This window comes from Drosophila nasuta, chromosome X, assembly GCF_023558535.2.
Source record: "Drosophila nasuta strain 15112-1781.00 chromosome X, ASM2355853v1, whole genome shotgun sequence".
NCBI lineage: Eukaryota > Metazoa > Arthropoda > Insecta > Diptera > Drosophilidae > Drosophila > Drosophila nasuta.
The window spans coordinates 6,827,792-6,840,956 of NC_083459.1; the positions used below are offsets into that span (position 1 = coordinate 6,827,792).

Sequence of the window (13,165 nt, forward strand, 5' to 3'; positions counted from 1 at the left end):
ATTGTCAGTCAAAGCAACTATGTCATGAAAACATCAAAAATACTAAAATATACCGAAGGCTATATTTGGTATATTAGTCATATACTACATTCAAAATATACCATAGACTGCAAAATATACCAGATTGTCTGACAAAGCAGAGAAAACCCGAAAAAAAAACAAAAATATAAAAATATACACAAGTCTGTATTTATTACTACATTCGAAATATACCATAGAATGCAAAATATACCAGATTGTCTGACAAAGCAGAGAAAATCCGAAAGAAAAAAAAAAAATATAAAAATATCCCAAAGTATGTATTTAGTACTACATTCGAAATATACCATAGATGTTAAAATATACCAGATTGTCTGACAAAGCAGAGAAAATCAGAAAAAAATAAAAATATACCAAAGTTTGTATTTGGTACTACATTCGAAATATACCATAGATGTCAAAATATACCAGATGTTCTGCCAAAGCAGCTAAAACCCGATTCTTATAAAACTTCTCCAATTTTTATCCGATCGAAATCATCTAACTAGTTGAAATACCTTTCTATTCCTTGGGTAGCGGGTATAATTATCAAATGCGTATCGATTGCTGTTTCAATATGCATTGCGTATTATTGGCATTGCTTGCAAATGAAATCAATGCATCATGCAGCAGCAGCCAAGCAGCCAAGCAGGACACGCAGCCATGCAACACGTAGAAGAGTGTGCCACAAGCAGCAACTACACGTAGTTCAACTATCTGTCAGATAGCTGGCTGGCAAGTTGTCGTTAGTTATTTGAATATTGTGACAATTGCATTATATAGCCGGCCGCACATTGTTACGCCCACATTCAATGGCAATACACGCCCCTCGCCATCGCCATCGCCACCGCCCCCGCCCCCCTTGTGACATTTTTGCCAGCCACGCAATTTGTTGACACGATAACAAAGAAGTCTGCACAGCTCGCGCTTTGTTGCTGTCGATGTTAAAAGTAAAAATTGACACCACTTGTTAAATTTGCTGTTGTCGTTGTTTGCATTTTTCTCATTTTGTTTTTGTTTTATTGTTTTTATAGTTGGATTTTTTTTTTTTTGTGTAGCCATCAGCAGATTGCGTGTAAAGTCGCTGATCCACCTAGGCCAACAAAATAAACCATAAGCAAACAACAAGGACCACACAAACACACACTGTAGCTACGTATAATAGAGTCTGCAATAACACACCCTACACACACACACACACACACACGCGTGCATAGTTGCAGGCATCTGCATATATTTGAACATGATGCCTGAGCGCTCGCTTTAATTAAACCTGCAGTTGGCTGCCAGCAGCAGCAACAACACCAAAAACAAAAAAAGATGCAACGAAAAAAAATATGTCTATCAATGTGTATCGCGAGGCAAGTCAGAACAGCGAGTAAAAAGTGCTCAACATAATGCAAATACAAGTGAAGTTATACCCTGCACAATTTTACACAAAATCCCATTTAAATTGCTTTGTTATGCAGTATAACACAGGTCGATCATGCTTGAAGTTCGCACGCATTAAGTCGCCCATTAAAATATGCACAAAATTACGCACGTTAAGTGCAATCTGACTGTGCGCTAAGCTGATTAATTATAATTAATGCATTAGTAGCCACTTCAAATGATTTGCTTAGCAACAAATTGTTGTATTTATAATTAATTTTCGATGACGAGTGTGCGGCTAGTCGAGTTGCCTTTTCATTGCCAACTGTCAATTTCTGTTGCATACTTTTGCGCGAATGCGAAAAAACTAACAAACAAGAAGAAAACCAAAGAAATATTGTTGACAAACCCAATAAAAATTCAAATAGAAAAGCGAAAGAAATACATATAGAAATATATATAAATTTAGACAGAGTTGGATAGAGAAAGGGAGAGAGAGAGAGACTGATACTGCATGCAATTGAAATTGGAACATTGATGATGACAACTACGGCAAAGACGGCCGCACGCACAGTGGAGCAAAAACAATGCAGAAAATACAAGATTATTGCAAATGTCAGCAAATTGTAAAGAGAAGCAACATGTGCACGACTTTATTGTTGCTTTTTCATATACATTAAAGTCACATACAGTCAAGCTCAACAAAAAAAGAACTAAGTAATTAAAATAAAATCTGTTTTGATAGCAACTAAAATACTATCTCCCATTACACGCATTTAATCTGGTTTCAGTGCAAAAAAGTAAAGTCCATAATCTAGCTTACGATATTCGAAAAAAAAGTAACATAATAAATGTATCAATTCGTTATTGCACACTAAACGAATGAGGGATAACAAAAAACTACTATACACAGCATCAATTATGCTGTCTACTATTCAAAATAGTATCGTAAATTGAGACTACGAAAAGCTAACAAAAAAGTTGATGACTTTTTGCTTTTATGGCTGCATTGATTGACAATCAGTCAGTCAGCGAAAATGGAGATATCGTTTGAATAAGGCGACAGCAAACATATTTCGTTGTGATTTCTGAGTTGCGATATTTATACATATTTTCATTAAGCAAATTAATTATGTGTAGTTAAATGAGAAAACAATTAGTGAACGTAGATTAGACAGAAATAAGAAAATAAATAAGAAGAAATAAATAAAATTATAATAGAAACAGATAATATAATAGGATAAACTCCTTTTAAAAACGTTTATTATTTAAGCAAATTAACAACCTTTTGTTTTAAAGTCGAATTTTTTGTAGCATTTGTCAATTTACTTTTTGGTATATTTTAATGTAAAGTTATATTGGTATACCAAATACATCATTCGGTATATTTAAGTATTTTTAGTAAATCATCTCGGAATATTTTGAGAAAAAACGACACGAAGTATATCATTTGATATACTTTAGTATTTTTCAGAATATTAATTTGGTATATTTAATTTAAATAATACCACACTGTTTTGGTTTATTGAGTATTTTTAGTATATTAATTCAGTATATTTTAAGAGTAATAACGCACTGTTTTGCTTTTATTAAGCACACATCGATTTCAGATCGGGATCAAATGCATGACATTAACTGTTAACATTTGGCCCAATCGATTATCGATTTCATTGGCCGAGTCGAATTGAATAAAAAGTATTGGCATATTTGTGCAAAGATTGACAGCAGTTCGTGACAGCACTTTCGCAATCTAAATATGCTTCTATTTCATTCAAATTGATTTACTGTGAGCCATTAAGCGGCTTTCATTTGCCAACAGCAACTGCAACTGCAACCGGCAAGCGGCAAACGGCAAATCAACATTGCAACATGGCGGATTATTCACTGATTACTCTAGCTGACAGGTACACCACGTTGTTGTTGCTGTCACTATCTCTATGGCTATCTCTATCAGTGTGTCTATCGCTGTCACGACTGACTGACTGTCTGTCTGTCTGTCTGACAGTCTGAATGTCTGCTCTTCAGTTCCGTCGAGCCATGTGTCATAATTAAAAATTCAGCAAATTACACATGCAATAGCGGCAGCCACGAATGCTAAGCCTTGTCGTGGATTGTACCCATACATCCATCCATCCATCCATCCATCCATCCATCCATCCAGCCATTCACCTAGCCATCTAGACATCTAACCAGTGACATCCTTCAAAAGCCATGCAACATTCCCAAGCTGATGATGATGCGATGGGCCTTTTGGCTTCGACTACTGGCTCGTCATCATAGTGATAATCATCATGATAATGATAATGATAATGAAAATGATAATGATAATGACGATGACGACCCCAATTTTGCACTTAGCTGCACAGCAAACCGCATGTAACTACTTGCGGTGAGTGTAACAATGCTGCTGCTGTCGTTGAAGCCACTGTGAGAATACGGCAGTGTTTCAATTTACATTAATTCCAAATGCATTTAAAATTAACTAGAGACTTAACTGATTCGAGAACTTTTCGGTTCACATTACAGTTAACACTTAATATTATAATTGTATTATTGTATGCATATGCAAACGGAAAACTATTTGATATTATTATTTTATGTATATTCTGCATCTAGAAATTTACCTCTAGCATATTTTAGTTGTCTCATTATATATTATTATTATTATTTTTTGTTTTTTTGTATTCTTCATATAGAAAATAACTATATTTATAATAAATAAATTCTGCATAATTCACATTACTTTAATATCTATCATATTTTATTTAAAGTTTATTTATTCTGTCAACATTTGCATCACTTTCATCTTTGGCATATTTTAATTTATTATTTTGTACTTCTTTAATAAACGACTCTCAAATGCATTTAAAATGAATAAAAATGTTTTAATTCGGAATGCGCAATAATATTATGCTAATAATTTTGTAATTATCAATTTTATGTTTAATTTATTATATGATTTGATTTCCCTATAATTTACTTTACTCTTTTGACCACTGTGCGACACTTGCATAAATGCACTTTTCATCATATTTTTTTTGGCAGCCATAAATTAAATTAAACTCGCGTTTTGTTCACAGTGACTAATTTGACATTTAATGTCGAGAATTTCTGTCAATTAATTACAGACGTTGACCTTCATTTGCGGCGTGTCTTGGGTCACAAACGTTCGCGCTTCTTCATAACTAAAAGTAGCAAACAACAAACTTTGACAACAGTTGACATCTTTGACATCAGCAAAGTCACCCACACAACACACAGTACAGTGAGTACTGTCAGTTCACGACGAGACCTACTTTACACCCTTTTTTGGGGTGATATTTTTGTGAGGCGTTATCCACTTTCAGTTCACTTTCATGGCATCTCGTCTCGTCTGGCTTTGAGTGCTTATCGACTTTAAAACTAAAGTCAGAGTTGGGTTTTGTTTGCAAAATGTTTTCCGTGAGCGAGTGAGAGACTTTTCCTCTTCAAGCGGCTCCACAAAAAAAAACAAGAACAACAGAAACTTTTTAATCAAATAATGCACAACGACGAGCAGTTAAGGTAGGCAAAGCTAAGAATGACTGGGCGTGCTGCGGCGTAAATTTTATTAACAACTGCAGCATGAAACGAAGGCGGAGGTGGCGGAGGAGGAGAAGCTTGGCAAATTTCAAGAGTCCAGAGTCCAAAAGAGTCGCAGTTGCAGTCAAAACGACGCCAGCTCATGGTCAGATCGTAAACCGGCTTGGTGAGCGCAGCAGTTGTATATATACATACATAGTATATATACAATAGTATAGCCCAGTTGATAGCCCAGTCGGAACCCCACAGCACACAGTTGGCTTTGGCTTTCAGCTCTCAGCTCACAGCTCACAGCTTTAGCTCCCCCAACTTGCTTGGCTGGTCAAGCAGAATCTCGCCAGCAAAGTTGTAGCTTTTGACTGCAAGTCTTCGGAATCGAGTCGTGCTCTGTTGCTGCCACAGACAGTGCGACGCGAGCCAACAACTTAACTATGTGGCAATAGCAGACAGCAACAGTAACAACAACAACAACAACAAGTACGCATACAATCGCATTGATTTCAATTACCCAACTTTTCAAAGACAACACAGCTGCTGTAACAAATTATTTCGTGCTTTTGCGGTTGACTCAGGTAATCCATCTCTCAGCAACAACAACAACAGCAGCAGCACTTTAACTAGTCAATGAACTATTCACATCGCATTCGAATATACTAGATTATATATAAATCAGACGACAGCCATCAAGATCCTATCGAAATTGCATAATTACATGGCCTTAATCTACATCGAACATTTCATTTGCAGCAATTGCATTTTGGCATTAATTATATTCTCAGCAAATCTATATTTTATCTTGTCTATCATGTCTGACCACTTCTTAACTTTCAAAGCTTATTAAGAGCACTCGAGGAGCTGCGATAATCTTGCCAGTTATTCAAAGAAGAAATCATTGAATTGCTCAGATTCCAATCAAATGAAAATCTTGATTTTCAACAACTTCTTTGAATCTGTAATGTTCTTGTATCTTAATATCAAAAAATACGAAATTCAATATTATAAAGATAAAAAAATAATGTGAGTTGTTAATCAAAGTTGTTAATCTGATTAATACAAAATTTCCACAATTTTCACATATTGTTATTATTCATAATCTTCTATATTAAATCATACTAATATAAATATACTAAAAATATAAATTTCGCATTGAAATATAACTTAAATACTGACATTTTTTTACTTTTAAGCTTCCTCCAAAACATTTTATACAATTACGTTTCTTCCATAGTTAAATTCATTTGCTTTTTAAATCAGTTTCTTTAATGGTCGTTTTACTTTTAATCAAATGTGTTTTTAATGTTGTTTTTATTATTATTGCTTAACAAATGAACACTAACTTTTTCATTTTTAGCATATTGCAATTGATTTGAAAGGCTATCAATGAACTCTCAATTGGTTTTGAATCGATTTCGTGTATTTTACGCTTTTAGTTGCTCTTGTTATTGTTGCAGCTGCAGTTGAAGCTGTTTTTGTGAGGCTGTTGCATACAGTCGCAGTAAACCGCAACCTTGTGCACACTATTATAGTTGCCACAAAAGCACAATGCACATTCATGGCTCAGTTTATTTATAGTCGCGATTTATTGTCTTGTTTATGACAAATCAATGCGATTCCAATGATGACCCGATTTGGCATCGCATTCGAAATCAGCAATTCCCGCTTTACTTTCATACAATGTGTGGCAGCAAAAAAAAAAAAAAAAAAAAACACAGAAAAGGAAAGATTACAATGTGTGGCAAGTGTGCATCAGGCAATTACTTAATGAACTCCGTCAATTGGGGAAAGGAGAATGGCATAAGTTGCAGTAATTTGATGATGCTCATTTAACTGCAATCGTCGATGCGAATACAAAATACAAGCATATGCACAATTACATCTCTCACATCGTACTTTCTCCTCACTCTCTTCGATCGCTTTCGCTGCTTCGCTCCCTTGGAGTTGCTGCCAATGATATTGGCGCCGCCAATTAAAATAATGAGAACCAACACTTGTCACCATCTCGCATGGAGATCGGCAATTAAGCGACTTCACTGTGAGTTGTCAATTTCATTTTGCCTAGCGCCGCATTTTCACTTAAGTGCAAAAGGAAATTAATGTAAATATTAAGTGAAATATTTGTTCAAGTCACTTAACTGACAAGCGAAAAACAACTGTACATTCGACTTTTTACAGTTCATTTAGCTACTAAACACAAGTGATTCTCAGAAAGTATGGATGAGCTGTTATACGTTAGAATTTAACTTTTAACGAGTAAAAATAGTTCATTCAAATAGTTAATTTTGTAATCAAAGTAATATTTGTATGAACTAACTTATTATAGTTCAAGCTTTAAATAAATGCAACTTCCTACAAATTTACAAATTACTTTCTGATAGATTAAAAAAAAAGACCTACAAACAATTTAAAGAAAAGGTTGGTTAACAAAATTTGATTTTATGCTGCTCAAAATATGTCCAATATTATGGAATTTATTTTATTTTAGTAAATTATTTTATTTTTTAGTATATTATTTCTTTTAGTATTTTATTATATTTGATTTAGTATATTTAATTTTAGTCGAAGGCCCCAGCAGCCAGTACTCTCTTCTCTATTAAATGTAGTATTAAATATTAGATTTAATATAATAAAATAAAATACAAATAAATAAAATATTTAATTTTAGCATTTTTATTATATTTGATTTTAGTACTTTATTTTATTTCGGTATTTTAATATACTTGATTATAATATATTTTTTATATATATTTATCATATTTGATTTTAGTATATTATTTTATTTCAGTATTTTATTATCTTTGATTTTAGTATTTTATTCTATTTAACCGCAAACAAAAAATGTTTTCTAAAAAAAAGTTGAATTTCACACAGAACTGAAATTCACCGCGCTACTCAATTAAATGCTATTAGCATAAAAAACACATTTGCATATCTTAATAAAAGCATCTTCGACTGCAATATTCTCACACGTCTTGTTCATTCATCTCGCAAGTGAAACGTGCGATTTGCCAGCCAACATCATCATCATCATCATCGAGACTTGATCGTGGCGACCTCGACTTTGATGACCTTCTAGACGAGAAGCATTTATAATTAGCTTAATTTCTTGTGTTAAGCATCAATTGGATCAGTTGCAGTTCCGTAGTTTCGCAGTTTCGTTAAGTTGGGTTCATTAGTTGTTCCGGCCAGCAGCATTTTTGGCTGGTTACTCAGTTCATTTTTGAGCAAAGTTCTAGCGACAACTTCCCTCTTTTATCTCTCTCTCTTTCTGTCTCTCTTTTGCTTCCTATCTCTGTTCTTTTGGCTGTCCGACTCTGTCGGCGACTCATGCATTCATTGCATTATTAATTTACGAAATGTGTTTTAATTTTGCTCGATGAGCGCAATTCAGTTCTTTTCTTTTTTTTTTGTGCTCTTCCCTTAGCAGTTTTCCTTAATTTTATTTTCTTTTTCGTTCGTTCATTGCCTTTCACTGCGGCAGCAACGTGGAAATTTCTTACATTTTATTTGCGCAACATTTTAATTTGCTTGGCATTAATGGGAAGTGGAGGGGAAAGCAGCAACAGCAAAAAAATAGTTGTTGCAGTCAAATCATCATCGTCATCGCCGTCTGTTGAAGCTTTGGCCAGCTATGAAAGCCACTGCGTACTTGCCTCGGACAGACACTGACATGGCTTTCTGTATGTGTGTGTGTGTGTGTGTGTGCCTGCTTACATTGCCAGCCGCCATTCTCCGATTCTCTCCACTTCCATTCCAATTCTCTGCTTCTGATTCCCATTACTATTCCCTTTCTCAGCCATTCTTTCAGAATTGTACTCTTGCGTTTTGTATGTCCATCAGTTTGTTTGTTTGCTTGCAGTCGACGGTCGACAGTCGGCAACTTGGCAAGGCGTAGGTGAGCAGCCTTGCCCATTATCAGAATAGACAGTTGTGCAATGAAAATGTTGCCAGCATTCGAACAGCAGCAGCAACAACAAACGGTAAACTCTTAAGCCCTGACGTTGGCCTCCGCCAACAAAACAGTCAATTGTTAAAGTTTGCTTGCCACCTTCACTCACGACTCCCAGACTCAGTCTCTTAGAGACTCTCTCTCTCTCTCTCTCTTTCTCTCACAGAGAGCGATCTGTAATTGCTTTGCATGCTGTGAAATTCTCAAGCCGCCATCAGCTGCCAGCTGCCAACTGCCTCAGAACTGCAATCTGTTATTGTTGTTGCGGTTTAAAGCCTTTTGCTTGCAAAGTGTTTACTAGTCGCAGTTTGTTCTTTCATCTTGTCGATTATGAGAACCGTCTGTAAGAACTTGTAACAATTTCATGTAGTTTTCATTGCACATTTTCACAGATCTTCATAACATACTCGAACACTCAATACTTTTTACCGAGTAAAATATAATGAAAGTAAAATATACCGAAAAAGTAAAATAGAATATACCACAAAATACTGAAAGTGTGCCAAATTCGATATTTGGTATATTGATATAGTACATAGTACATTCAAAATATACCATATACCAGATTGTAGAGTAGGAATTTTTTTCCCAAACCAAAGTATTTCTTAAATAACTTCTACAGTTTTTGTTTGCAAATTTTCAGGAATCATTGTTGGCAACCATTTTTTGCAATCTTTATGAAGCAATCTGAAAGCATCTGACTATGTTATTTATAATATAAAATATACCAAAACTCCAACTAAAATTGTGCCTTTGTGTGTACTAAGTATTTACATAAAATAAAAAACATATTTCCGTAATTATTTTAGCAGAAATATGATTTAATTGAAGCGCTCACATTGCAATTAAAATTTCCTACAATTAAAGCAAATAAGATTTGTCGTTTTTAAACTAAAAAGCACAAAAAAAGTAAATGGAAAAAATTCATCACAAACTACATAAAATGCGCGAAATATTTGTTGAACTGTATTTGAATTGCTGTAATTAACAATGCTATATAAACAGAGAGAGAGAGAGAGACACAGAGAGAGAGAGAGGTGCCATAGATGGCCGGATGGTAAGATTTAAAGTGCGATGTTAATTAGATAGCATTTGGTGAAGCTAAACTTTGTGTCCTGCTCTTGTTGTTGGCTCATTAAAAATAAAACTCTTAAAATGAAATAATTGCTTAAAACGCACTAATTAATTTTATCTGCCATAACGGACGAGGGAAAGCAACTTTTACTAGGCGAAGGCGAAGGCGAGAAAAGCTAAAGCTGCTTGGCTTGGCAGCAAATGCTAATTACCCTACAAAGTCTGGCCAAATTTAAGGGGGAGGGGGCAAGGAGGCAACGAGGCAAGGAAATGCAAAAATAAAGATCTAATGATGACGGCTACTTACCAGTGCATTGTGCTCCTTGAGCGTGGGCGTGGCATTTATCACAGGCCGATTGAGATTGTTGTTGTTGGTTTTGCAATTGATGTTGTTCGAGTTGGTAATTATGTTGTTGCTGTGTTGACTGCTGATGCTGCAACGACGATGGCCATAATCCGTTTGCTGTTGCTCATGTGAGATGCCAAAGATGAAGGGTCCACCTTCAGTTGCTGCTGCTGCTTGACTTGCCACAAAGTCCACATTGCGACGCGTGCAGAAATCATCCTCGAAACGTGACGACTGTGTGGTTGCTGTTGCTGTTGCTGTTACTGTGTTGCTGTTGCTGTTGTGTCGCTGTGACTGCTCTAGATAATATGGTGTAGTTGCTGCCGTATCCTGATACCCACTGACGTTGCCATAACGTGGCGCCGAATTGGAGCTACAATTCGATTTTGTGGTGGCTGTCGAGTTGTTGCTGCTGCTGCTATTGCTGCTGCTGCTACTGCTCGAAATGGCCTTAAAGGATTGCTCGCGTTCACGTTCGCGTTGCTGCCTGTCGGTGTCGAAACAAAAGTCACTCGACTGCACGGTGGGCGACGGCGGACTACCGTATGGATAACCAATGTGCGGGCTGCTCTGCAAATGCTGATTGTATTGCTGTGAGAGCACATCAAAGTCATTGAAGCCATGCAATCCCTTGACGCTATCGCGCTTCTGCTGTTGCACATAGGGCGAGATGCAAGCACTGTTGTTGCTCAGCTGTCGCTGTGGTGGCAATGGTGGCGCTGGCAATGGTATCCCAGCCATGGGAGCTGTTGTTATTGTTGTTGTTGGTGGTGTGGCTGCTGCCGCTGTCTTCTTTTTGCCCACTGCGGTCATCAAGGTGAGCTGTGGACGACGCTCGCCAAGCAGCGGACGCTGCGAATTGTTGTACGGATGATTGCGTTGCATGCACATGTTGTTGTCATCATAGTCATCCTCCAAATCCACGTTGCACTCATACGCATGACCGTAGATGGTCATTGCCGCCGGCTGATGATGATGATGATGATTGTGATTGTGATGATGATGGGGATCGTAGTACTTGATGAGCTTCATATTGGCATTCGGTGGCGGCAATGGCGGCGGCTGTTGTTGCCCATTAGCTGTTGCTGCAACACTGCCACTTGCATTAGTTGCCGCACTGTTGCTGTTGTTAGATTTATTGTTGCTCCCGCCGCCGTTGCTGTTGCTGCTGCTGCTGCCAAAGAGTTTCGCCAATTTGACAGTCATATTTCAGTCAGTTGGATGGGGATTGGGGAACTGGCAAAAGTTTTTCAATTAAAATGTTGCCCACTGCCAAGCCAGAAGACAATGACAGTTGCTTGAAGTTGTCGTTGCAGTTCCGACTCGGTTTCAGTTTCAGTTTCAGTTTCAGTGCTGCGTCCTGCTGCAAAAGAGAAAGAGAGAGAATAAACGATATTAAAGCTTTGCCATATCGAACAGTTAATGCTCTTACTTAAAACATAACTACAAAAAACAGAAACTCATTACTTAAAGCAAATTTGCATTTGGCATTGGCAAGTCAAATAAAAAGACGTAAACTTAACTCTGGACTGGTGTAATCAGAGGGGAGGGGGTAATCAGAAACCAAGCGGCATCTTCAGTTGCCACTCTCGACTCTCGACTCTTGTCTTTCCTCTCGGTGTGTTGTGGAATCTTTTAAGCGACGGCGACCGCAACGGAAACCGTAATAGGATATGCATCAGCAAGAACAGCAACTAGTTAGTTAAGTTAGTTACGACTACGACTACGACGATGGAGGAAAAGCAACAATGACAGCGCGGAAGCATCGCGCATTGCGCATTGCACATATTAAACGGGTCGCTGCGATTCATAACACAAAGCGAAAACGGTCAATACACAATCAGCCAGCGCGCTTTCCATCTTTTCAATTATGGCCGACCCCTTTTTATTTTGCATTGTTGAATGGGCTTAAACCGCAGTCATCAATTTGCCGCCGTCGCCGTCGTCGTCGCCGTTGCTTGGCATTGACGTCACATCAATTTACATATAATAAGTGTATAATACACATTTGCTTATCAATTTATATTTAGCATACTTTGCAAATTCTCTCCCCGTTGCTAGCATATCAATTACATTTTCAAACACAACTATCTTATTTGCTTGCTTAACTGTTATGACAAATAATCCCCATAATATATTCACACACAGAAAATTAATCAATCACAATCGTGCACGGTAGCAAAGGCGAAACTTAAGCGCGCATGAATAATAATATTTAAAATAAAAGTCAACTCATGCTTTCGGGTCTAAAAATAATATTTAAAAAAAAGTACTACAAGACTTTAAAGACTAATGAGCTGAAGCAAACATTTATAATGATCATATGTGTGCATATCACACAAGACAAAAAACAAAAACAAATCAATAGTAAAAGAATATAATTTGAATATAAAATAAGTATAAAGTTTATATAACTGGGCTCTTCTTTTACAAGGCGCAGCTTTAAGGTCACTGAAAGCTCCTGACTCGATTTAAGGAAGCTTTACTTTAATCTATCACAATTGCATAACAGTAGAAAGTTTATATAACTGGGCTCTTCTTTTACTAGGCGCAGCTTTAAGTTCACTGAAAGCTCCTGACTCGATTTAAGGAAACTTTACTTTAATCTATCACAATTGCATAACAGACGCATGAAATTATGAAATTAAGGCATAAAATATATATAAAACAAAATGATATAAATTATATAAAAATATTGGAATATTAATAACATGAGCCATAATATATATGATCAATAAAATAGATCAATATACAAAAACTGTACAATAATATTATAATTTCGAGATTACAAATAAAATGGAAAAAAAATTTACAAGTATGTATAGATTCTATTCTATTTTATTAACTAT

General features: G+C 36.3%; 1 protein-coding gene across 1 annotated transcript in view; it reads right to left on the minus strand.

The window, feature by feature from the left end:
• LOC132796198 (probable serine/threonine-protein kinase MARK-A) overlaps window positions 1-13,165 on the minus strand; it is a 77,050-nt gene that overhangs the window by 22,971 nt on the left and 40,914 nt on the right. The window contains exon 3 of the mRNA XM_060807278.1: window positions 10,278-11,679. Coding sequence (XP_060663261.1) covers window positions 10,278-11,522 — 1,245 coding nt within the window. The 5' untranslated portion in view covers window positions 11,523-11,679. The remainder of the gene's footprint in view (window positions 1-10,277; window positions 11,680-13,165) is intronic.